General features: G+C 37.5%; 2 protein-coding genes across 2 annotated transcripts; both read left to right on the top strand.

The window, feature by feature from the left end:
* The first annotated feature begins 478 nt into the window (after positions 1–478).
* On the top strand, positions 479–1,771 carry LOC118356592 (protein FAM47E-like). The gene is given in 3 exon segments (XM_035725847.1): positions 479–525; positions 527–1,132; positions 1,167–1,771. Coding segments are annotated over 3 exon segments (1,203 nt in total). The 3' UTR covers positions 1,717–1,771.
* An 8,378-nt stretch (positions 1,772–10,149) lies between these two features.
* On the top strand, positions 10,150–11,002 carry LOC118356532 (ferritin heavy chain-like). The gene has a single exon (XM_035725624.1). It carries the CDS (start codon positions 10,277–10,279, stop codon positions 10,844–10,846), a length of 570 nt encoding a protein of 189 aa, XP_035581517.1. The 5' UTR covers positions 10,150–10,276; the 3' UTR covers positions 10,847–11,002.
* Positions 11,003–27,598: the final 16,596 nt, after the last annotated feature.

The following is a 27,598-nucleotide window of genomic DNA, read 5'->3' as shown; positions in this document are numbered from 1 at the left end:
AGTATGTGGAGGAAGTGCAATTCTCATACACTACTAGAAGAAATATTACATAGTACAACCACTTTCAGAAAGTTTGGTGGTTTCCTAAAATGTTAAATAAACACCTATCATATGCTTCTGCCATTCCTCTCTTCGCTAAAATTTAACCAAAAGAAATTAAAGTACGTATGTATACAAAGACATGAACACAAATATTTGTGGCAGCTTTATTTGTAATAACCTCAAATTGGAATCAACCCAAATGTCTGTTAAAAGACAAATGGATAAATAAGCTGTGGGGCATGCCCATATAATGGAATAGTATCCTGCAACAAAAAGGAATGAACCTTGACTGCCCATTCCAGGAGAAAGCTGGCTGCAGAGGGCACCTGCGTTGACCCACCTCTGGGAAGAATCTGACTGCGCCTGGCTATGCAGTCTCCTAGCAACCGAAAAACAAACCACTGAAGCTGGTGGTCGCCCCGGGACCAGAGGTACCATGGTGGACAAGAAGTGGCTGTTAAGTCCTGGGCCACTGGAACCAACCCCCGGGCATGAACTGCAAAGACAGGTTACCTTCCAAGTGTTTCGCAAAGCACAAGAACAAGCTTCTCAAGTTCCCCACCACCCTGGACAGCTGGCGGTGGATATTTGTGAAAGAAGGGCTGGATGACTTCAGGAGGGGATGTCCACCTTGTGAAGATCTGATCACACGTGGCCCTAAGGAAGGCTTTCTTCCCATGATTGCTCACAGAGTTCTCAAACCTGCCCTCACAAAGAATCAGAAAAAGCTGATCCACAAAGCAGACCTGTTCTCCACACTGTCACCGGCCCAGCTAGCGCGGAAGGCATTCGTAGAGGATATCGAAGACCACCTGACCGAGCATCCCTTGGCTCTCTACCCAAGTCTGGAGAAAGATCTACCTCCAGACCTCTTATTAAAGGTGCTGGAAGTGCTCGATCCTGACAAGAAGCTGAAGGACACATGGGCTTATTGTCAGAACACCAAGAAAAGAATGAAGCCCCCCACAAAGCTTAGTGAGAAACTAAGTCTTAGTGAGAAGACTCCTGGGTCACATCCAGACAAGTTGCCTCATGAAGAAAGGAAGTCAAGCACAAAGGATTTGCTCAAAAACCCTCCCCTTCATAGAAAAGTACTGACACATCTGCAAATGTGTTGCTACTTTTGGAGACTTGGGCACTGATGAAGAATTCATCATGAAACAGTTTGACATTGGCTATGAATGCAAACCAACCTATGACATGAGCCACACGAAGAAAGTAAACCATGTTCCTTTGGATCTAAAGTACAGAATGGGGCTAGATAAAATGGATGATATAAAATTCTCCATACAGTGGGAAAATTGGGAGAGGAAACTCAAGACACCACAGAATCCTTACAAACCCAACTGGGTGAAGATGAGGTATGGAGCATGGTACCTGAAGCCCAAGTTGTGGAAAAAGCTAATAAATGATGAACCTTTGATTGATCCCAAGGTCTTACATGAGGCCCAAGATGGGAGATATGGAAAGAATTTTCCTGAACAGGATATTCTTGAAGATCTTTATGGAAAAATTGCTTTTAAAGATTTTATTCTAGGCAAGGGCTATAGGATGCCAGGCTTCCTTGAGAAGTTGTTCACCAGGAAGGGGTGGAAACATGATTCTGTTAGGACTCCTATACACCAAGTAAAAATAAACTCAAATGTAGAAGAAGATGCACATGAAGATGTTTAAACAGTTTTCTACTTACTTGATATCTCTCTCATTTTAACATCAAGTAGAATTCATGACGAGTATCCCACTGTGTATGTGCAACTTTGATTCCACAACATCTGTCAATTTAATACCTAATGCTTATAAACATTTCTCTGTGACCTTCTGCTTGGGCTCATACATGTTTTATTAGCTATGAAATCAGTATTCATATATATTCTTCTTACAATTTTATAGCATGGTGAAAAGTAGATGAATATATCAATTATTTGTAAAAATAAAACTATAAATAAAAGAATTATTTAAAAATAATCTAGTTATGTCAGCTACAATATGAAAGGAATCTCAGAATAAATGTGCCACCCCTTCCTCCCCGGGGAAGAGAAGCGCGGGAGCGCACCGCAGGGATCTGCTGGGTTTGGAGAATCCACACCGAGTCGTGTGCCATAGAAACGCTCGGTGACAGGCCAGGTGAGCACGGAGTGTGGCCGGAGACCGGGGAGACAAGAGTGACTGACTGCTTTTCTCGAGAAGCGGGGCCCCGAGTTCTCGGCTCCTCCAGGGCAGAGATCGGGAGGCTGCCATTTTCACTCTCGCCCTACAAAGCTATACGGAAAGCTTGCAGGGAACAAAAGCTTCCGAGAGCAAACCCGAGCAGATTACTTAGCCCGGACCGGCAAGGGAGGGGCAATCCTGCCTCTGGCAAGGACATTTGGGAACCACGGCAACAAGCCCCTCCCCCAGAAGATCAGCAAGAACAGCCAGCCAAGACCAAGTTTACCGATCAATGAGAACGGCAGAACTCCAGCACTAAGGGAATACTGCACATAGAATTCATGGCCTTTTTTACCATGACTCTTTAGTCTTTAAAAGTTAATTTGTTTTTTAACTGTCTTTTTTTTTAAATTTTTCTTTTTCCCTTTTTCAACCAACATCTTGTCAATCCCTTTTTTAAAAAAAAATTTTTATTTTTCATTTTTAGAGTCATATTCTATCCCTTCATAGTAGTTACCCTTATTTTTGGCATATATATATAAGTTGTTCTCTCTTTAAAATTTTGAGATACAGTTTCTTCTAACAGATCAAAATATACCCTAAATCTCTAGTGTATGGCTTTCTTCTACTCTCCTGCCTGATCACATTCTGTCCCCCCTTTACTTTCTTTCTTTTTTTTTATCCTCTTCTTTCTTTTTCCAAACAACTTCTTATCTTATCAATTCCTTTTATAAATTTTTTTTATAATTTTCATCTTTACATTCATATTCCATCCCTTCATCGTATTGACCCTTTATTTTGTAGATATATGTCTTTCTTTCTTTAAAATTTTGGGAGGCACTATCTTCAAACAGGCCAAAATACACCCAAAATCTAGTGTGTGGCACTAATCTATGCACCAGGCTAATCATATCTGATGATATTCTGCTTTTTTTGTTTTGCTCTGTTTTCGCTTGTTTTTATCTTTTTCTTTTTTTTTTCTTTCTTTTCCTTTCTTTTCCCCTGGTTTCAGGTCTTTTCTGATTTGTTTAGAGTATATTTCCTGGGGACGTTGTTACCCTGTTAGCATTTTGTTTTCTCATTCATCTATTCCCCTCTGGACACAATGACAAGATGGAAAAAATCACCTCAGCAAAAAGAACAAGAGGTAGTACCGTCTGCCAGGGATTTAATACGGACATTAGTACGATGTCGGACCTAGAGTTCAGAATCATGATTTTAAAGATACTAGCTGGGCTTGAAAAAAGCGTGGAAGTTATTAGAGAAACGCTTTCTGGAGAAATAAAAGAACTAAAATCTAACCAAGTCGAAATCAAAAAGGCTATTAATGAGGTGCAATAAAAAATGGGGACACTAACTGCTAGGATAAATGAGGCAGAAGAGAGAATCAGCGATATAGAAGACCAAATGATGGAAAATAAAGAGGCTGAGAAAAAGAGAGAGAAACAACTACAGGATCACGAGGGCAGAATTCGAGAGATAAGCGATAACATAAGACAAAACAACATTAGAATAATTGGGATCCCAGAATAAGAAGAAAGAGAGAGAGGGGCAGAAGGTATATTGGAGCAAATTATAGCAGAGAACTTCCCTAATGTGGGGAAGGAAACAGGCATCAAAATCCAGGAGGCACAGAGAATCCCTCTCAAAATCAATAAAAATAGGTCAACACCCTGACATCTAAGAGTAAAACTTATGAGTCTCAGAGACAAAGAGAAAATCCTGAAAGCAGCTCGGGAGAAGAGATATGTAACCTATAATGGTAGAAACATTAGATTGGCAACAGACCTATCCACGGGGACCTGGCAGGCCAGAAAGGACTGGCATGATATATTCAGAGCAGTAAATGAGAAAAATATGCAGCCAAGAATACTATATCCAGCTAGGCTGTCATTGAAAAGAGAAGGAGAGATCAAAAGCTTCCAGGACAAACAAAAACTAAAGGAATTTGCAAACACGAAACAGTCCTACAGGAAATATTGAAAGGGGTCCTCTAAGCAAAGAGAGAGCCTAAAAGCAGCATAGACCAGATAGGAACACAGACAATATACATTAACAGTCACCTTACAGGCAATACAATGGCACTAAATTCATATCTTCCAATAGTTACCCTGAATGTAAATGGGCTAAATGCCCCAATCAAAAGACACAGGCTATCAGATTGGATTAAAAAACAAGACCCATCAATATGCTGTCTGCAAAAGACTCATTTTAGACCCAAAGACACCCCTAGATTGAAAGTGAGAGGGTGGAAAACCATTTACCATGCTAATGGACACCAAAAGAAAGCTGGGGTGGCAATTCTTATATCAGACAAATTAGATTTTAAACCAAAGACTGTAATAAGAGATGAGGAAGGACACTATATCCTACTTCAAGGGTCTATCCAACAAGAAGATCTTACAATTGTAAATATCTATGCCCCTAACATGGGAGCAGCCACTTTTATAAGGCAATTAATAACAAAAGCAAAGATACACATTGACAACAATACAATAATAGTGGGGGACTTTAACACCCCCCTGACTGAAATGGACAGATCATCTAAGCAAAAGATCAAAGGAAATAAAGACTTTAAATGACACACTGGACCAATAAGACATTGATGAAAGAAATTGAAGAAGACAAATAATTGGATATTCCATGCTCAGAGACTGAAAGAATTACTATTTTTAAAATGTACATACTACTCAAAGCAATGTAGACTCAGATTCAATGCAGTTCCTATCAAAATTCTAATGGTATCTTTCACAGAAGTAGAATAAACAATCCTAAAATTTGCATGGAGCTACAAAATAACCCAAATAGTCAAAGAAATCTTGAAAAAGAAGAACAAATCTGGAGGTACCATAGTTTGATTTCATACTGTATAACAAAGCTATAGTAATCAACACAATATAGTATTGACATAAAAAGACACATAAATCAATGGACTAGAATAGAGAGCCTAGAAATAACCCCACACAGAAATGGTCAATTAATTTATGACAAAAGGGGCATGAGTATACAATGGGGAAAGAAAAATCACTTCAATATATGATGTTGGATAAACTAGAATTACACACAACACAATGGAACTGGATCCCCATCTTAAATCGTACACAAAAAATCAACTCAAATTGGGTCGAAAATTTAAATATAAGACCTGAAACCATGAAATTCCTAGAAGAAAACATAGGGGGTAAGCTTCTTGACATTAGTCTTGGTGATGACTTTTTGGATTTGACACCAAAAGCAAAGGCAACAAAATAAAAAACAAGAGGGAACATCAAGCTTAAAAGCTTTTGCACAGTAAAGGAAACAATTAACAAAATGAAAGGGCAACATAAGGAATGGGAGAAAATAGTTGCAAGTCATATCTCTGAGAAGAGGCTAATATCCAAAATATATAAAGAACTCATACAACTCAATAGCAAAAAAACAAACAATCTGATTTAAAAAATGACAGAGAAACGGAATGGACATTTTTTTCCAAAGACATCCAACTGTCCAACAGGTACATGAAAAGATGTTCAACATCACTCATCATAAGAGAAATGCAAATCAAAACCACAAGTTATCATCTCATACCTGTTAAAATGGCTATCATCAAAAAGACAAGAAATAAGTGCTGGTGAAGTTGTAGAAAATAGGGAACCCTTGTACACTGTTGACCACTATGGAAAATAGTATGGAGATTCCTCTATGGAAAACAGTATGTCAATTCATCAAAAAATTATAAAGAGAACTACCATATGCTCATATAAATACTACTTAAATACTACTATGAACTACTAAATATAATATGAACTACTATTCATATATATAGAACTAGATCTAGTATTTCACTTCTGGGTATATATCCAAAGATAATGGAATCACTATCTCAAAAATATATCTGCACCCTCATGTATCACAGCATTACTGAAATAGCCAAGGCATGGAAACAACCCAACTATCCACTGATGAATGAATAAAGAAATTGTAACATATATACAATGGAATATTATTCAGCCACAAAAGGAGGGAATCCTGCCAATTGTGATAACATGGATGGCCTTTGAGGGCATTATGCTAAGTGAGATAAGTCAGAGAGAGACAAATACTATATAATTTCACTTATAAGTGGAATCCAAAAAAAACAAATTCACAGATACAGAGAACATACTGATGGTTGCCAGTAAGAGGGGGTGGGGAGTACGGGAAATGGGTGAAGGTGGTCAAAAGATAAAAATGTCCAGTTATAAGATAAATAAGTTTGGGGAATATAATGTACAGCATTGTGCTTTGTTAACATACTGTACTATATATATGAAAGTTATCAAGAGAGTAAATCTTAAAAGTTTTCATAATTAGAGAAAAAATAACTATGTGAGGTAATTAATGTTAACTAAACTTACTGTGGTAATCATTTGGCGATATATATTATATATAATTGTAATATATATAAGTATAAATATATATGTATCAAATCATTATGTTGTACATCTTGGACTAATACAATGTCATATACCAATATAGCTCAGTAAAATTGGAAAAAACACCTTGCCTTAAAAAATTTGAATTGGTACATTGCCTTCCTTAATGTGGGTGAGACTTATCCAATCAGCTGAAGGCCTGAAAAGAACAAAAAGGCTGACTATCCCTTGAGGGAACTCCTCCTGCCTGACTGCCTTCCATCTGGGACATTAGTATTTTCTTACTTTCAAACTGAAACTGAAACTCAGTTCCTCCTGGTTCTTAACGCTGCTAGCCTTTGTACCTACACCATCATCTCTCCCGGGTCTCCAGTTTGCTGACTGTAGATCTTGGGACTTCTCAGCCTCTTTAATTGCATGTGCCAATTTCCTTTTTTCCCCCAGAATTTATTTATTTAGTTTTAATTTAAATTCCAGTTAGTTAACATACAGTGTAATATTAGTTTCAGGTGTACAATTTAGTGATTCAACACTTCTATATAAGCCAACTTCTTATAATAATAAGATATATATATTTTATTGGTTCTGTTGCCCTGGAGAACCCTAACACAAATACCGACCACAAACATTTCATTTTATGGTCCTATAATCATATTTTTAAAAAACATAATCTGCTCTATATTGTTCCCATTCTATGTTTGTATTTAGTTTTATATTCCTCACTAAAGAAAAACTGGATGGAATGCTGTTTATACATATGTATATTTCCTTTATGGAAATTTCAAGTCCCAGTCCATGCTTGTTTGTTGATTTTCTCTTAGAAGAGTTGGTTTTTATGTCTTGGGTTTCTCATAGTTATAACATATATATTACTGTTATCTACTTCCCTAGGAGGTAATTATGAGGGATGAAATATCTGAGAAACACCACTGGCACCCCTTAGTATATGGTACACATAAAACTATTCAATAGCATTATTATTTTAAATATTTATAGAGTAAAATTATAGGGGTAAATTAATTATTAAATAATCTTGGGAATATAATGAGAAAATATTCTACAAAATCAAGACCTCTTTTATTTAAATAGATTCTTACACTGAAATCTACAATGGAATCTCCCAAGGAAATTTTTAAAGTCTACAATTATATTAAGATAAAGTACTTGTAGGGGTGCCTGGGTGGCACAGTGGGTTAAGCCTCCGACTCTTGGTTTTAGCTCAGGTCATGATCTTAGGCTTGTGAGCTCAAGCCCTGCCTCCAGCTCACGCTCAGCAATGAGTCCGCTTGGGGTTCTCTCTCCTTCTCCCTCTGCCCCTCCTGCTTCTCTCTCTCTCTCTCTATCTCTCTCTCTCTCAAAATAAATAAATAAATCTCAAAAAAAAGACAAAGCACTTGTTAAGCAAATATAGAATAAAATTTTATGTCATTGAGAACTTATCATAGTTCTTTTCCATCTCTAGTGTGTGATTTTATCATTAAAATCAACTTATCAAGTAGACATTGTTATTATTCTATCTCCTTACAGAATCAACAATTATATACCTCTAAAACTGTTTAGAGAAATTTACATTGTGATATTTGATATTTGATCCTTTGCTTTCTTCATAAAAACTGATTATAAAATAGCATAAGCTTCCAAAGGGGAATAAAAAGACCCCCCCCCAAAAAAAAGGTGCATCAACTAGAGCCATGAGATTAAACCCTTCCATGAAAATAGGCCTTTTCGGGCGCCTGGGTGGCTCAGTCTGTTAAGCATCTGCCTTTGGCTCAGGTCATGATCACAAGGTCCTGGGATCCAGTCCTGCATGGGACTCCCTGCACAGGGAGTCTGCTTCTCCCTCTGCCTGCCTCTCTCTCTGTGTCAAATAAATAAATAAAACCTTTAAAAAAAAATAGGTATTTTATCCTAACTTTATCTGAGAGCACTTATAATATTCTGTCACTCTATGTTGTATCTTGAGAACAGAGACCATGTTTGATTCTTCTGTATATCTCCAGAATCAGTGTCTGATATACATTTGGAGTATCTAAATGGTTGTTGAATTAATGCACAAATTGTTATAGATACCTAGATTGGTCTTATATTTGTCACTATAAGATCCTTGAATCTAAGAACATACAGTTTATTTTATTTTTATTTTTTTTAAATATTTTATTTATTTATTTGACAGAGAGACAGAGAGAGATCACAAATAGGCAGAGTGGCAGGCAGAGCAGCAGGCAGAGGGAGAGGGAGAAGCAGGCTCTCACTGAACAGGGAGCCCGATGAGGGGCTCGATCCCAGAACCCTGGGATCATGACCTGAGCCAAAGGCAGCCACTTAACAGACTGAGACACCCAGGCTCCATAGAACATATAGTTTTTTAAAATTTACATATACACATGTAATATCTTTTATGTATGCACTTGGGACAATAAGGGGTTGGGGGAAAGATGGTTGTTTAGTTTTGTCTGCTTCTCCACTCGAATGCAAACCCCAGTGGAACAGAAATTTCTCTCTGTTACTAATGTATGCCCAAATCACAGACCAGTGCCTGGGCAATATTAGGTAATCAATAAATATTTGCTGAATAAATGAATAAAAGGCAATTTGAGATCAGTGGTATTTCTTACCACTGTGGTTCATTCCACAGAATATAACTGAAGGAGTTTAAAAAAAAAAAAAAAAGGCTTGCTGAGTGGCAGTGAAAGTACAGATGAGGTCGGAGGGAGGGATACATCCACATGGTTAGCAGTGCATTCTCTAAGAATGCACCTAAAACTTGTGTTTTCTGCGAGAGAAAAGAGAAATCTGCATTTACCCAAGAGGAAGGGAACTGGCGAGCCAGGTGAGAGGGGGGTGAGCAAATCTAGGATGTCAGTGAAGAGATCACTGACGCCGTCCATACTGGGGTCCAGACAGTGCAGAAGGAATGTGTTACTAGCACTGCGCTGCAAGAGTAAGAGATGAGAGGGAATACAGGGAGTGAAGAACAAGTGCAAAAAGAGTGGAAGACTGAGAGGTGGAAAGATTCGCTGAGACTTTGGAGGTGCTGCTCTGTTGGAAAAGACTGAACCTGATCATGAATAGGAGAGAAGTGGAGGTCCCTCCAGGAACTGAATAAGGAGGCTATCAGAAGTGTCATTAATATGGATGTTGAGTCACTGAGGATAGCTGCCATCCAAATAAAGCTCTGTGATACTAAGTATTCCAATGAGTCCACACTGTATTTAATGAACAATCCCATCAGGACAATATTCCAGTACATCGCTCAAAGAAACCATGCATGTGACTAACTCAAAACGGTTGCACTTCTATTCACGAGTAACATTTAAAAGCATTATGTAGGCCACCCGCTCAGCACAGAGTCGCACTGTCACCCAGCTCCTTGGAACCCGGAACAGCGCTCGCGCTCCGCCCCGCCCCAGCCCCGCCCCCAGCCCCGCCCAGTCACGCCCCCCTAGCCCCACGAGAGCCCAGGGCACCCTCCCCTCTGACCCCAATGACCTGCTAACGGATCCTCACCCCACCCCCCAACTCCCGGGTAACGGACCCACCTTCCGGTTCCAGCCCAGAGCTCGTGAGCCGCTAGCCCAGGAGCCTGCCTGCCTCCTGCCTCCCTCGTCGCCCACCCTGAAAAGGCGCCGAGGACCCGCCGCCACCGCCTTTGGCCCCGCAGCCCTCGCTTCAGCACCACCTTCGCCTTGATGCCCGGGCTGCCAGCCATGGCCACCTCGCCGCTCTCACAAGTGCGCCAGAACTACCACCCTGACTGCGAGGCCGCCATCAACAGCCAGATCAACCTGGAGCTCTACGCCTCCTACGTGTACCTGTCCATGGCCTTCTACTTCGACCGCGACGACGTGGCCCTGAAGAACTTCGCCCAGTTCTTCCTGCGCCAGTCCCGCGAGGAGACCGAGCATGCCGAGAAGCTGATGCAGCTGCAGAACCAGCGCGGGGGCCGCATCTGCCTCCGCGACATCAAGAAGCCAGACCGCGACGACTGGGAGAGCGGCCTGAACGCCATGGAGTGCGCCCTGCACCTGGAGAAGAACGTGAACCAGAGCCTGCTCGGCCTGCACCAGCTGGCCACCGACAAGAGCGACGCCCACCTGTGCGACTTCCTCGAGAGCCACTACCTGCACGAGCAAGTCAAGTCCATCAAAGAGCTGGGGGGCTATGTCACCAGCCTGTGCAAGATGGGGGCCCCGGAAGCCGGCATGGCAGAGTACCTCTTTGACAAGCTCACCCTGGGCGACAGCGACAAAAAGAACTGAGTTGGGACTGTTTCCCCTCTACCCACAGGGTGCATGGTGACTTTCCCTGATCACCATGCCGAGCCTGCATATTGCAGTATTGCCTTTGCAAAACGTTCCAGTTTTTTTCTTCCAGTTCTGCCATAAATAAAGTTAATTTGGTTTCAATAAAGTTATTTGGTTCTTAAATAAATAAAGGTCTCTGGTTGAATCATGTGTACAAATCTCTCACCTTTTAAGTTTTAAAATGGTAACCAGGAGTCCCTCTACCCACCCATGCCCCATCCACATGCAGCTCAGGATCTCGGGAGATGGATGGAGAAGGTATTCCATGGGACCCTGGAAAATACAATATCAATTTTCCCATTATAAATAATGTGGGTATATGAGGTTGGGGGGTGGAGTGGGGTGAGGTGGTGCCCTGGTGAATGTTAAGTGCATGTGAATAGTAAAAGTATAGAAATATGGACTGAAGATCATGACTGCAGTTGCGTCTGGGCAAGAAGGAAAGGGAATGGCATTGGGCAGGGATTAAATTAAAGGGGATCTTGGCTTTATCTGAAATGTTTATGTTCATTAAATTCTGCAAATACTAATGGTTAAGTCTGCATAGCAAGATAGAGATCTTGGAAGTCAGAATGTGAGAGTATCTCTGACAAACTCATGCTGGGCAACAGTGATAATAGGAAACAAGTCATAGGCCAGCTTAAACATAGACACTGGCAGTAACTTCCTGTGATTACCAATGCCTGGCATACATGTTGCAGTTACAAAACAACCACTTATATATGTTTTCTTTAATATGTATCATATGTATATGTGTACATGTATATATATATATATACACTCCAATCAGCAACAGAGTTCATTGTGAATCTCCAGACAAGATCCTGAATGTTTGCTTAGGAAGATACTTTGTTAAAAAGCACTGCATTACTGGAAATGATATAGCTACTTTCTAGACCTTTACTGAGCCTGGTTATATTTCTGCCTCTGGGTTTCATGAATCCAACTGTGATTTAGCTTTTGTTATTTGCTACCAAGAAAACCTAAGCTAATATGTCTTCTTATTATCATTACACCTTTACCAGGCCCCACTGTAATTATTTGCAGTCAATAGCTCCTCTGGAGTAGTAAGTGGCATTTTTTCTTTATCCCTAGGACAGAGTCCACTGAAAGGAATAAAATTATGAAGTGACCTGGATGGAAATACAGAGTAGTTGAAGACGGCTACCACAGGCATCCCTTTCACCTGAAAGTATTTCCTTTATAATTTACAGGTTTTAATTCCTTAGACCAGCCTTTCCAAGACTGTGTTCAGTATCAGCCAGTGCCACAAAATATTAGCAGGTGTTCAGGGAAAAATGGATTCAAGGATATTTATAAACACACATATGTATAGATATGCATGGATATATATTTTTTTACATTACACGTTATATATATATATAATGTTTGTATTCATTGAATTAGCAGGATTTTTTGTTTTATTTTTCAGTTTTTATTTACTCTAGGAATTTTAAGTCTTTAACATAAAAAATATATATACAGTGAATTTACAACAAGGGGATAAAATATTCATTGTTTCCCAAACATTCTGTCATAGGATCCCTTTTCTACCAAATCTCACAGAATAGCATTCCAAAGAAAATAGCTTTGGAAATGTTAAAAGATCTCATTGTCTGTTGTTTGAGAAGCACATACCTAGCAGCTAAACTTCACTCACTTTCACTAAAAAGTCATTATGAAAAACTGGAATCTTTGCGGTGAAGTTTCCAGCACAGTAAGTTTTAAGGCAGATGTGTAATACACAGCCCTCACCACGAAGGTGGATAGATGTTAACACACCTTTCATTTGGTTTCCTGATGGATAACTCCCAACACTGTATTTTTCCATCATATTCTAATTTTCATTTCTAAAAGAATGGCTTCTGGAAATGATAACACTGATATTTTTCCAATATTTAAATCGAAGTTGAGAGAAGGTCCAAAGCTGCTAAATAACTTATATTCTTCACCTCTCTCTACCTATGCATTCCTCTCGCCAGTAGCAGAATTCTTCATTTTGATTTTCCAGATTAGACTGCCAAATTTTGGTCAATAATATACCTTTTGGTGAAAAGCAGTTAGTGCCTGAATTTTCTGAAAATGAGTTGCCTATTCCTCTCACCAAAGCATGCTAAAATTCCTCAAAATTCAGACATTTAATTCTGAGGGGGGAAAAAGGCATATATGCTACAAAGCACTTTATTAGTCAAGTCCAGAATTATTAAATACATATATAATGAGTAACGTGCTTAGTGTGCAGCATCTTACACCACCACCTTTTTCCTCCAGTAGAGATCATCAACTTTATATCATTACTGATTTTGGATGAACACCCTATTGCAGTGTGTTCCCCTCTAGGTTCAATGGAGGACCTATCAAGTTTCTCTCCAGTCCTAAAGGACACGATGGAGTTCTATAAATTGAAACTGCATTATTCCCAAACAATAGTGGGCATAAGGAAATATCTAAATGTGAACTCTTCCAGATTTTTGAATTTAAATTTGTTCCCACAACTAGTTTTAGATATCAATTCTCATGACACCTCCAATGAATTCGATAAAGTGCCTATTTTATTCTCAGGCAGATATCAACATAATACTAAACTATTATCTTCTATATATGGAAAATATTCTATCATGTTAATAAATGATTATATTATGCTAGAAAATAACAAGGTGATTAAAGTAAGCTTCTCAACAAGAACAGTATCTCATTCTGGCCCATCTTATTAATCACAACTTTCATTTCTCTACTGTTTGGCTACTTAATTTGATTTAGCAGGCATTTATTCTTAATAAATGAGTTCATGTGAGGGAATCAAAGTTAAATAAGACATGAACATGGCCTAGTTAAACCAAATGTATTAGTATTTTGCCAATTTTCTAAGAGTAAAATACAAGTCCAATATGAGATTATTTTAATAACCAATTAAATCAGGAGTGTAGGCAGAGACTGTTTTCATTTATCACTCTCCACTTCACAAAGAGGTATGCTACACAATCATTCAACAAAATTTCACCAATGGGAATGTAGCATTTTTCAATAATGTATGAAGAAGAATAGAAGCCAGCTATTCTTCTGCTCAGGACAGTGGACTAAACAAATCTAAAGCATCATCATAATGACAATCATCTAGGTAAATTATGCCGTCAAAGTAACATGTTGAGAAATTTCCTCTTTCTGATAATGAGGGATGTTACCTAAGGGGGACAGAAACTTTGAGGAAGAACAATAATGTAACATGAATAATCAATTAAATCTCAGCAAATAAAGTTACTCATTTGTTTACGTATTTTATGCTGTTGTTGCCTGGAGAGAGGAGACACTTGAAGGTCTATGTTACTCGTGTGGATCACACAGGAGTCTTCTTAAGGACTGCTACAAAAACATCTTCAAAGTTAAAGAAAAAACTCATTTCCACTGTAGATTTGAATCTGTGAGAAATCTATAGGTAAAGATAACCTAAAAAATATTTAGGGCAGCCTTAATGGCAGGTCTTTACAAAAGAAAAAAATACACATACTTGTTGAAGGCTTTTACAGCATCATTACTTACATCCATTAATAAACACTGCTTATACTTACTGAGTTTGCCATTTATCAGGCATCAGGTTATGACATTTATATGAACTACCTCATTTCTGCCTCACAACCACACAAGAGATAGTGCTATTGTTATCCCCATTTTATAGATGATCACAGTGAACTCAGAGATACATTGAGTCTCTAATGTCTCACAATAAATGGCTGAACTTGAATTGAACACACATAGTCTAACTTGAAGACCTAGGCACTTAACCATTAGTCTATATGGTAATAACTAAATGAGAATCTTACAAGTCCTATGAGTTATGATAATGTGACAAAGTTTGCTGTGAGAAATTAGTAGGGAAGAGATCCTACAAGCCTGATTGTACTTACAGAAATCTCAATCCAGCAGGACATACCTGTAACAGATTAATCAGGTAAGTACCAATAATACAAACTGACACAGCCTCTGGTCTAAAAAGTCAAAGAGACTTCTAGAATTATTCAAAGGGTAGTAAATTTGGACACAGAGCCTTCCACTTTGTATTAATATAACTGCACAAACCCAAAAAAAAGTGAACCCTGGCTGTGATTGGGCAGAAGTCAACTGCTGGGATTTTCTAAAGAAATTCATTGGAGTTAGGAAATAAAAATAGAAAGATTATTTTAAATGGCTAGTAGAGTGAGCATATTTAATCAATCAATATAATGCTTAGTGAGAAATAAAAATTACATGAATGAGCATTGATTTTCCAATCCAACATTTTTTTAAATTTATTTTTTAGAGAGAGAGCACATGCAAGTGGGGGTGGGGGAAGGGTAGAGGGAGAGGGACAGAGAGAGTCACAAGCAGACTCCGAGCACGGAGCATGGAGCCCAACATGGGGCTGGATCTCACAACACTGAGATCACAACCTGAGCAAAACCAAGAGTTGGATGCTTAACCGACTGTGCCACCCAGATGCCCCCCAATCCAACATTCTGTGGTTAGTAACAGAGTATAATTACTCTATTGCTACCAATCTGAATCTCACATTTTGAAAAAAAGATTTTCAATCCCTTTCCTCTAGAGGCCTCTAATAAAGTACTAGAAAATGGCACTGCTTTTTGCTATATTCCCCCAAAGTTTGCTTTTCTGGTTCTAAACATCATAGAAACAGTGGGAATAGCAGGTCCCAAGAGTCATTATTAGCCAAGAAGCAGAGGATGAATTTATGATAGGATGCACCTACATAAAGTACTTTCTCTAAGAATGCACCTAAACCTTTTGTTTTCTGCCAGAGAAAACAAGTCTGTACTTTTAAAAAGGGAATTGGCAAGCCAGGTGAAGTGGGTGAACAAATCTACGATGTCACTGAAGAGATCACTGAAACTGTTTCAGGTTCAGACAAGGCAGAGTGTGTTTCTAGGACTGTGCTGAAAGATAAGAGACTAGAGAGGATGAAGGGAGTGAAGAACAAGAAAGATGGAGAGGTAAAAAAGATTCACTGAGACTTTAGAGGTGGTGCTCTGCTGTCAGAAAAGTGTGAACCTGATCATGAATAGAAGGGAGAAAAGTGGAGGTTACTGGAGTTAACAAGGTCTAGGAACTGAGCAAAGAGGCTATCAAAAGTGTCACTAGCATCAACATGGGTTCTTTTCTGTTCATCTAGGTGATCTGCTTTGTGTTCTGAATTTCATGTCTGCAGGATGCCAAGACCTTAAAATAATGAAAAAAATTAACTACATTTCCATAGCACTTGATAATGTGATATCATGGTGGTCACTTTTTCTAATTTTTACCTTACATAGAACCCTCTGTTATTATAAGTGTAAAATTCTTTCAGACATTTTGCTTTCTACGCCAAAACTTTTTTTTTTTTTTTTTTTTTTTTTTTTGGCTGTTTCTCAGCTTTTCTTATCATGTGTTCAGGAAGCCACTTTCTTCAGATCTAGAGTTAGGGATAGTGTATGTGCCTGGTATTTTGCCATTCCGAGACCTCTTCAGAAGGTTAGGGTTAGGGTTAAATTTAGATTCAGAGTTAGGGGTTGGGGCTAGGTTTAGGTAAGTATTAGGTTATGTGCCTGGTATTTTGCAGTTCAGAGGCCTCTTCAGAGGTAAAACCCTAGACTTCTGCTGGTGTTAGAATAGACATGTATGCCAAAATATCTTAAGAATGTGAAAGATGAGGAGGTCAAGGTGTTAGATAGTAAGGTGTGAAGATATTTTTAGAACTGGAAAATTTGACTGTGAGCATGTATCTTAGGTTTGAGCAAAGCCAGTTTAAAGTGTGTTTATTAAACAAAACAAAACAAAACACACATGATTTAGTTGATTTGGGGCCTGAGAGAAAAAGAATAAAGGAAGTATATATAATGTATTAGGAGTTATTTAAAGAAAGCAAGAAGTTTGGGAATTGGTCCTCACTTGCCTTCAAAAGACTCCATGAAGTCATTTGGAGAACAAATGTATACTTTTGTCTTGGGTGGTTAAGTCCATCAAAGTATAGAACAGCTGGTGCCAGCATGGGAAATAATCGAGCTGCCAGGCCAAGCAGCAATTCCATGGCTCTGAGTAGTGAAAAGAAAGTGATGTATATTTGTGCAAACATTATCTCAGCACCAAATTCTCAATGCTTGCTGGGTCAGCGTTTCCTTCCCCAGCTGTACAAAATCCCCAAGGGCTACTGATATATTTATTTTTCTTTTTTAAAGGGACATAAAATTCTGGATTGGTTGAAGTAAAAAAAAAAAAATTTCCACATGTGCTTATCAAACAAAATGAGTTGGTTTGTACATTAAAGTTACAAAATGTGCAAATTTATGTCATTGCTCTTACTTTGTGATAATACGCTTATCTCATTTTTGTTGGAAGAGACTAATATATTTAACCTAAAATATAAATTAGAATCTAAAGTCCACAGTGGGAACTGAAATTATTATTACAGTTTGAAGAATGGAGTGATATTTGTGAAATTACAGCTATTTGTCACCGGACTTCATGTTCAAAGTTGTCTCTTCTGATGGTGATCATAATCTTTGTGTGTCGGTGTGATTGAGAAGCAAATATGTGATCAGAATTTTAAGGCGGTAATTTAACTTTTTAGCTAACATAACATTTTCAAAGTTCTGTTCTATTAGCAAGTGTGTATTATTACAAAAATTTTCCTTAAATAGAGAACTACTTAATCAAGTATTTCTAAGAGATCTCATTTCTTTTATTTATTGTTCAGGAAGCAACTAAAGGCCCAGATAATTCTCATACCTATACAGTGAATAAATCAGAAGTAAAAGTAAAATCTCCCTTCTCCTAGCCAAGTAAGTTCTTCAATACAAAGTTGACAAATGTTTTTCTTAAAGCAGCAAACTATCAGGCTGAGTCCGGAGCATAATTTCTGAAGGGTGTTTCAGTGTGACCTTTTGGACCTTCTTGTACCTCTCCTCTTTACAATCCCTCCAATTTAGTTTGTTGAGCTGTAGCTCTTTCTATCCATGTTTTCCTTCTATCGCATATGTGTTGCTAATAGTGAAAATGATTGCTCAACCATTTCAACCTAAACCAAAGTGAATGATGTGTCTATTGCCTTAAGTATCAGTCCTAAAGTGAAAACTTACCATAATCGCTCTGGTTTATTATAATCAGAAGACTTGGGAAATGCCTCATGTAATCTTCTGCCTATAGTCACTAATGCCAATTTACAAGCCCTGTCTCAATTTTAGAAAGATTTCAATCCTTGCTGGAGAGAGAAGTCATGATTGTGATCAATACTCAGTTGATCTGGTTGCTCCTGTAGTTCTACTTTATGTTTCAGTTCTAGTAACTTGATTCCTCCCAGGGGGATTCTGTCTCCTATCTGAACTCTGTAATTTGTCCTGACCTTGATAAGCAAACCAGCACAGCAAGGGATTCTTCAGGATTGAGATTCCGATTGTCTCATGCCCCCATCCTTGCCACTTGAGACCTGATTCTGAACCTCAAACTCCATGCTTTAGGGCTAGTCTGTTTCCTCACATCTGTTGACAAGTAACTGGCCTGTCTGCTTACCACATCTTAATATATGACTTCCCTGTAGATTTCTGGTTTTTGCCTTGTACACCTGCTATTACGGTAGTTCCTCAGACTGACGAGTTACTTGTCAGTTTTTCTCAAGATAACTGACTTTTCTTGTCTGGCTGGACATCCTCACCTCACTAGCAACTTCTCTGGTGAGTACATCTAGTTCCAGGTCCAAACTCTCTAGGACTGGCCCCCTGTCTTGCAATCAAACCTTCTGTGGAGAACTATTCTACAGAGAAAACCAAAATCTTCCATGCTGGCTAAAACTACCTGCTCCAAGATCTCTTTGAAGATGGTTATCACAACATTTAATATTATATACTATTTGATCAGAACTTTCTGCAAATCTTTTCTTCTCTCTGAAAATTACAGAATTCCATCTCCAAAATCCAGTAGACATAGAGCTACAAAAATTTAGATAAAATATGCACATTCTTTAAAACTATCTCTTTATTTTACCACATGTAAAATGTATCTATCAGAAAAAGTATAGTAACATTTCTGTTTAATCTATGAAAACATGTTACTTATTTAAACGAGTCATTATAAGCTTGTCATGTAAAAGACAGCAATTTAAACACCACAAAACTAGTACCTCCATTAACATGACATTCAAATTAGTACATGAACTACAGAGACAAAGAAAAACCCATCAGAATTAGAGAGGAAAAAGTATGACTTCGTACTTGCTTCTTTCAACATCAATAGATTTTAAAAATTAGGGTTGAGTTGAATTTGATTCACATTTTCAATTTATGCTTGAACATATTTTTGTCTAGAAAAATGAAGCCTTTTTTCACACTAATTCCCTTAATCTATGTCATCTTCACTTATAATCTAACCTGATGAAGACACGTTACTTGCTTAAATATACCTCACATTATCCTCTCAAAATTTATCCATTAGCATCATTTGACATAAGATATGGAAGGCAAATGCATAACAACATAGTTCAGAAGCACATCTCTCTTTCTGAAACACTGATTTTTAGGATGACGCTAGGAAAATACTATGAAATAAAATATAAATCTTTAACAAAAAACCCTCAATTTCTAAAAATACATTTAAAATCAATGGTAAATCTTTTTGAGAGGCAGTATATCATGGATTTTAAGAATTTGAGCAAGACACCAATGAGTAAAAATCCTGACTCTCTATTTGCTATATAACTTTTGACAAGTTTTTCCTCCATTTTATCATTTGTCTACATAACCATACTTTTAAAAAATAGTGAATGAGCTAATTTATATAAACTGCTTAGCAGTGTGCCTAGCAGGTGGAAAATGTTTAATAAATAGTAGCTAGTATTATCTTATTATCAATAATCATTGTATTGCTATAGTTCTTGGCCTTTATTTTCACTTAACTTGTATTATAATATTCTGAAATGCCTTTGATGACACTTATAACATTTTATCACAGACTCTGTGTGGGGATTTTTAATATTTAATCAGGCTGTGGTATTTTGCTTTTGCAAAAGAGTGTGTTGAGATATGTAGAAAAGACAAATGAGAACATTAAAAAGGTGCATTTTAAGTAGTTTATTTCTTGACAATACATTCAGACACAGGAAAATCTATTCTTTCTTATGCATTCTTTTGAAACCTCTTGCCCAGAGAGGCTGTAGGACCATTCATCATTTCCTATTGTTTCTACATTCATCACATCTTTTCCCTCCAGTCTCCATATGACCTCCTTAGCTTTTCTGATTGCAGTAGCAAGCAGAACTAATCATGAATAAATTCATATTTGGGACAAGGAGAAGCATAGTGGCCAGATATGACCTGAGGTCTCTACAGTCCATGGCCCTCGGGGTATTCTTATCTATCATGATAAAGAGTTTATTAGATTTCAGCTGTGCACAAGACTAGGCTAGGCATTAAAGAAAGCAAGTTAAATGGGCAAAATCTGCTAGCTCTGTCAGGCATCTTTAGGTGTTGATTACTTAGCATTTGTCAAATGTCCCTTGTGCTGTCTCTGTCAAAACAAATCAAGGGCTCTGCTTTGAAAAACCTGTGTCTTAATACGGCCCAGAAGAAAATAGCTAGAATAGATACATACAGAAGATGCTAGACATAAATTTATGTATTTTTTGGTAAGGAAAGTAAAAAAAAATAGAATATGGTCCTCATCTTTCTCTGTGGTTGCACTGTGGTCTTGGTATTTCTGAGTTAAAATGTTGACAGTGGAGAGAAATTCAAGATAATGTGGTGGTAGGAACTAATGCAAACACATCCCCATTTCTCCCTTTATTATAGAAGTCCCCTTTTTAGTTCTCATTTTCTCTGTAAGTCTGAAAATTTGCATTAAACATATTTAATGTTCCCATAATTGTGCTCTCTTTGGGGGTGGAGTTCCAAAATAGGGTACAGTCCCTACTTTCATTTTTTTTTTTTTTAAAGATTTTATTTATTTATTTGAGAGAGAGAGAGAATGAGAGATAGAAAGCACGAGAGGGAAGAGGGTCAGAGGGAGAAGCAGACTCCCTGCTGAGCAGGAAGCCCGATGCGGGACTCGATCCCGGGACTCCAGGATCATGACCTGAGCCGAAGGCAGTCGCTTAACCAACTGAGCCACCCAGGCGCCCCAGTCCCTACTTTCAAAAACCTAAGAATTCCTCACCTTTAGGGAGAGGAGACACATATACTTGAAACAACTAGCAAACAATCCTAATAAAAATATTAAATTCTACATGTTATTACATAGACAATAAGGGCAGAATGGGATTGGAAAAGAAATCAGAGAAAACAGAATAGTTTAAAAAATTATGGATTCAGTTAAATTTTAAGTGAAGTTTTAGTGTCAAATTTAAAATGTTGTATAGGGTTGTTTTCTTTATATTTATCCTTAACTTTTTCTATAAGCTGAAGAATTGAGAGAATACTCAAGATTTGCAAATGCTATTTAAACACAAAAACGTGAGATCCATTACCTCATAAAGAAGGAAAGAGAAAGAACTTTTGCACAGATTGATAGACTCTCTTGTTTTCGGTGACAAAATTATAAAGGTAGTGACTGATTGAAGATCAATAGAAAAGCCCAGCTTTTAAGGATTGGACAGAGGAAGAAAATCCAGAAAATAAGCCAGAGACAGAGTGGTCATAATGATTAGAGAAGAGCCAGGAGTATGGAGGCCCAAGATATTAATTTTCTGTTGTTTTCAAAATACCTCTGTTTTTTGTTATAAAAGCACTTAATATAAGATCTGTCCTCTTAGCAAATTTTTATGCATACAAGTGCTGCATAACAAATTACCACAAGTTTAGCAGCTTAAACCAATATCTATTTATTCTATCGCAGTTATCTTGGTCTGGGCACAAGTTCTCACAGACTAAAATCAAAGTATCAGCCAAATTGGTCTATTATCTGGAGACTGTGGAGAAGAATCTATATCCAAACCCACTGAAGTTGTTGGAAGAATTCACCCATAGCTACAGGACTGTAGGACTGAGGTCCACATTTTCTTGCTGGCTGTTGGTCAGGGGTCTCTCTCAGCAAGTAAAGGCTGTCCACATTCCTTCACACATACTACCTTACTCTCCACTCCATCTTTAAACTAGTATTGGTGAGCGAGTTCCTTCTTGCACTTGAAATCTCTCTGACTACCCTTTCTGTAGCCAACTGGAGAAAACCCTACTTTAAAAGGGCTCACTTGATTGGGTCAGGCCACGTGGATAATCTCCATATTTTAAGGGTAACTGACTTGGAACTCTGATTATATCTGCAAGATCCCTTCACAACAGTGCCCAGATTAGTGTGTGAATAATCAAAGAGCAGGAATCTTGGGGTGGAGGCATCTTTAGAATTTTGCCTACCACATCCAATAGCCCAAGAATAAAGACTTTAACAAATGGATAAATCAAGTATGTGTAACTATGGCAGACTAAGGGAGGTCAAGAACTATGTAAAAGACAGTGTATTGTCAATCTGGTAGAGGATGGTGACTTTTGAGTGGGCTAATGTGGCAGTGATGGAATTAAAGAGAGTATGGAAAGAATGATGGAACTGCAAGGAAATGAAGAATGAATGGGTAATTGGAAAGCACAGACACTACATACGGCATAGTCAAGAAAAATCAATTCCCATTTATATTAAGAGTAATGTCAAGGAATCCCAAAGATGAATAGAAAAACTTAAAAAGCACTTAGAAAAACAAATAAAAACTCAATGGCAAGCATGGAAGCCAAAACATGGTGGAAGGTTATTTTCTAACTGTACGGAAAAATTGTTGTTAACCTAATAGTGTGTGCCTAGCAAAGCTGTCTTTCAACGGGGAGAGAAAAACAGACAAAAAAAAATTTAAGATATATAAAAACAGAGAGATTTTACCATAAGTAAGTCTACACTGAAGAGACTTCTAAGTAATCTACTTACTGATGAAAATGCTTAACAGTGGGGAAAAAAGTAAGTATATCTAACAAGTATTTTCTGTGTAAAATAAGAATAATAACAATAACAACAAGTTGTAATCTGTGGAGCTCAAAAGAGGGCAAATAAAACATACTTAATACAATACATGTAAAAATTGGGATGATAAAATTTAAAGAGTTCTAGGGTCTTTGCATTGGTCAGTAGATGTTTGAATTATTAACTTTAAATTGTGTTAAATAAATATTCAGGATAAAATAACTATTATAAATAAAATTGTAATATACATTCAAAACCATTAAAAGGAAAAATGATATGTGAAAGCAAACAAAAGCAGCTCAAATAGTCCCCAAATTAAAAAAAAAAGAAAGAGAGAGAGAGAGAAAAGTAGTTCAGAGAATATAAAACAAACTTAAAAGGAAAAGTAAATGTATAGAAACTAATCAGGCATTCAGTATTTATTTTATGTGTTGTCATATATAAAGTTTATATGGCTAGAAGCCCAGACACCAGACATTTCTAGGGTAGTGTTTTTTTTGGGAAAACCCATAAAAATAGAAGCAATAACTAGTGTGCATATCCTGCATTACCCTTTCAATTCTAGGGCAATGAAGAGAATTTCAGGGTAGGTTTCAGACTGGAAAAAGGTCCTCAGATATGAGCTGTGGCGCTTTTAAATATCATTAATCCATGGAAAGCATTAAATCTCTCCATGGTTAGATCAGGAGCCAGACTAATCAGCAATTTGACAAGGCAGAACCTTGGCTTTAACCCTGACCTGCAATCTCGGTATTTGTAGTAGATAGGTGGCATTATCTGCCCCTTCTGGTTCAAGCCATGTGACTACAGCCATTTGATTTGTCAACCTAGCAGCAAGATTTGACATGTTCTCTTCATATAACCTGGGGCTGGGACTCCAACCTTAATATGTACCAGGAGTGGTTTTCTTAGTCACCAGACCATAACTCATCTCCACAGAGCTTTATAGGAATGTATGAACTCAAATCTTTCTGTAGCCCAACCTGCAGTACACCAATCTGGGATAAACTAACCCTTACTTCTCAGTAATATATGAACTAAACTTATTAAGACACATATTTTCAGGTTATATAAAAATATCAAATTTCAGCTATATGGTCTTTATAATACATGCACCCAAAACCCAAGGTCAAGTAAAAATAGAAATTAAAATAATTAATAAGTATATTCCAAGAAAATGCTAATGCAGTTACAGTTAAGTCTATTATTCTAACATCAGAAAAAAACAGACCTAAGCAGGATGGATTTAGTATATATTAAATACATATACTATATTTACACAGAGAAAAGTATCATTTCTCTAAGAATATATAAAAATGCTAATTCTTGTATGTGGTAAAACACTCTTATAGTATGTGAAGCTGAACTGGCCAGAACTATAAGTTGAAATAGACAAATCCAACAACATAGAAGATTTTGACAAAACTCAGGTTCTTACAAGCCAAGCAGACAAAATAGTAAGATACAGAAAATTTGAACAAAATGTCTACACAATTTACTTAGTGGTCATATGCAGAACTCTGGAGCAACATGTGGAGAATACTTAAGTACATACTGAACATTTAGAAAAATGACCACCAAATTCATAAAGTCTCAAAAATTGTCAAAGAAGTGGTATTATACAGACCACTTTTAATTTTTTTTTTTCCATACCCAGCACGGAGCTCAATGCAGGGCTTGAACTCACAACCCTGAGATCAATAGTTGGACGCTTAACTGACTGAGTCACCCAGGCGCCCCTATACAGACTATTTTTAAATAACTCATTCATCAAAAAAAAACCATAAGAGATATTTAAAAAATATTTACGATTAACCAATAATAAAATTCTGTATATCAAAAGATGCATTGCAGACCATGAGAATTTTTTAAAATACTATCAGATATCTAAATGCTAAAATAAAATTGTACTAGTGAATTATACAGGTGAATTCCTTTTTTATCTAGGAAAGGTAAAAAATTCCTTGCTGTGATTCAAAATCTAGAATCAAAAAGGAAATTCCTGATTATTTTGATATTAAAAATGTGCATGGTATGAATAAAGAAGAGAAAGGAAGGGAGGGAGGGATGGTAAGAGCGATAAGGATAAATGACAAAATTGAATATAATATTTGCATTTTAAATCACATAGAAAGGTTAAATAAACATTGCTATTAAATAAAAAAAATCTAAGAAATAAGCAGAAAAAGTCCAAAAGCTTTAGGAAAAAAATAGGTAAATGACATGGAAAATAGTTCACAGAAAAAGAACCAGCAATGGCCTTTAATCACATATATAACAAGAGAAATACAAATTGAAACTACAGTGAGGCATGATATCTAAAAACAGATAAACATTTTGAAAACATACGCTGTTGTTAAGGCTGTGAGAAAACAATCACTTTTTTTTTAAGAATTTTATTTATTTATTTTTATTTTTGCAAGAGAGTGAGAGAGAGAGAGAAAGTGAGCAAGAGCAGCAGGGAGGGGCAGAGGGAGAAGCAGATTCCCCGCTGAGCAAGGAGCCCGATGCGGGGCTCGATCCCAGGATCCCGGGATCATGACCTGAGCCCAAGGCAGACACTTAACCAACTGAGCCACCGAGGCGCCCAACAATCACTTTCATACACTTCTAGTAGAAATTCAAAACCATACCACCTCTAAGATTTGATATTAGCAAATTATTAATTAGCTAAATTAAACAGACATTTACCCTTTGACCCAGAAATTTCACTTTTGGGATCTGCCCTGAAGATACACTCACAGAAATATTAAGTGACTAATGCACAAGGCTATTTACATCCCTACTATTTGCAAAAGCACAAAGGTTATACAAAAGAATGAAAAAACGTTATACCTCTTTGGGTACCTTTTGGGTAACAAAGGTGTAAGAATTCATACACACACTCATCCACATATACACACATATGTGCTAATACTTTCTAAAAGAAACAGTGAAGGGATAAACCAAGTATTACTTAGAAGAAATAGTAAACTTTAGATAGGAAGAAGACAAAAGAGAGGTGGTGGAAAGTACAAGAATGAAAGCTAGGTATTTTTTTAATGTGCCTTCTTTATAGTTTTGACCTTAGAACCTTGCTCATGTTTTATGTATTTAAAAGATAACATTAAATTTAAAAAGTGAGGCAATCCCTAAAATAAAAACCAAATTGAAACTCACTAATGTTACTTTATAATAAATTGGTAGCATAATGGCAAGGATATTTCTCTTAGTTAATTTAAAAATACAATTTTGACTGAATATACTCGTAAGTGAAACCAAAAATAAAGATCACTAAATCTTAAGTTGCAGCTACTGGGCTTGTTATTAAGTTTAATGTTAGTATAATTTTAAAACTATTATAAGCATATACACATACTCCACTACACACAAAATAGATTACAGCATATACGTTATTATACTAATATCATTACGAACCAAGATTTTCAGCAAAAAAGACAAGATAAAGATACAAATCAAACAAATTAAATAAAATCCTATGATTGCCATTTAAATTTGGGAAATAAATTTTATGAATTTGTAGTTTATTTACTTACTTTTTTAGAAACTTCTTTTCTGCCAATTTTATATTCCATTTTCTATTTAAGAGACCATGGAAGAACAGCTTAAGACCACTCAGTGTTCATTCAGTGGCATGAGCAGAGGGGGCCAGCAGACCAGTCTTCAGTGGGGGTCGGGGGCTGCATGCTCCAGTCTTCCGTAGGGAACCACTGGCAGGCACAGGGGGCACCTGCCTGCCTGCCTGCAGACACAGCTGCAACCTCAAGTTTAGTAGCAGTAAATTCAGGTGCTAGAGAGGTCCGCTCACCCTGAAATTCCTCCTGGTTCACAGCCTTTTTAGCAGCAGTGTACTCTTCAATTTCGTCAGTATTTCTGTTAAAGTAGAGATCACACAGGACCGTCGGAGAGTGCGCGTGGGAAATGGTGCCGCACATGCGCAGAATCTCCGGGCCCAGAATCCACCGACCGCATCTGACCCATGGAGCAGGTGCTTATTGTTGTTGTGTGAGGTGAATCTGCGTTACACAGACCAGTGGTAGGCAAGTTAACTTAAGACACCTCTTTCAGAGGCTAGCGGTCAGCCCTGGGATAGAGTAACTTCTGGAAGTCGCAGTTCCCGGAACGCTGCCTGGATCTGATTAGTAAAATTTCCAGGAGTGAAGTGGCCCGCAATAGAAGTGGCCCCGCTGGCAACTACAACTTAAAGCACAGGCCGCTGGCCAGTATTCTTGAAGGATATGATACTGACATCAGCTGGATTTTCAGTAGCAACAGTGGCATGAACTGCCAAAAGACGATTCTCCCCGGTTCTCTTCAGATTTATGATACAGATGCCATCACTTTTCCTTTTGTAGATGGCCTGTTTCATTTGGAAGTCAAGGTTGGTGACACCTAAGTGGACTCCTGCTGCAAGGAATGTGAGGACATCCTTCGTCTTAATTTTCAGGACGCCACGAGGTCCAGATATAGTGAACGTTTCCCTTTCTGACAGGAACCTAGGACAATGCTGTATGGACTCGTAAGTAGCAGGAAAAGATAGAATTTATTTTTTCTTTTTAAAATAAATTAAATGTATATCTCTTAGGTCTCTACTAAAATACTCAAAAAACTGATAGCCCAGTAGAAAATGCAAACTTACCACCTAGATATAATTTCCAAATATTATTTTCCACAAAAAGGAACTAGCAGGGCTCCTTGAAGATATATCTGATTCTAAGCTGTGATCAAAAATATCCAAGGTGAGCCTAGTCATCT

This window comes from Zalophus californianus, chromosome X (genome assembly GCF_009762305.2).
Source record: "Zalophus californianus isolate mZalCal1 chromosome X, mZalCal1.pri.v2, whole genome shotgun sequence".
In the NCBI taxonomy this organism is placed as follows: domain Eukaryota; kingdom Metazoa; phylum Chordata; class Mammalia; order Carnivora; family Otariidae; genus Zalophus; species Zalophus californianus.
Note: the sequence above shows the minus strand (reverse complement) of the source record. Positions and strands in the feature narration are given on the sequence as shown.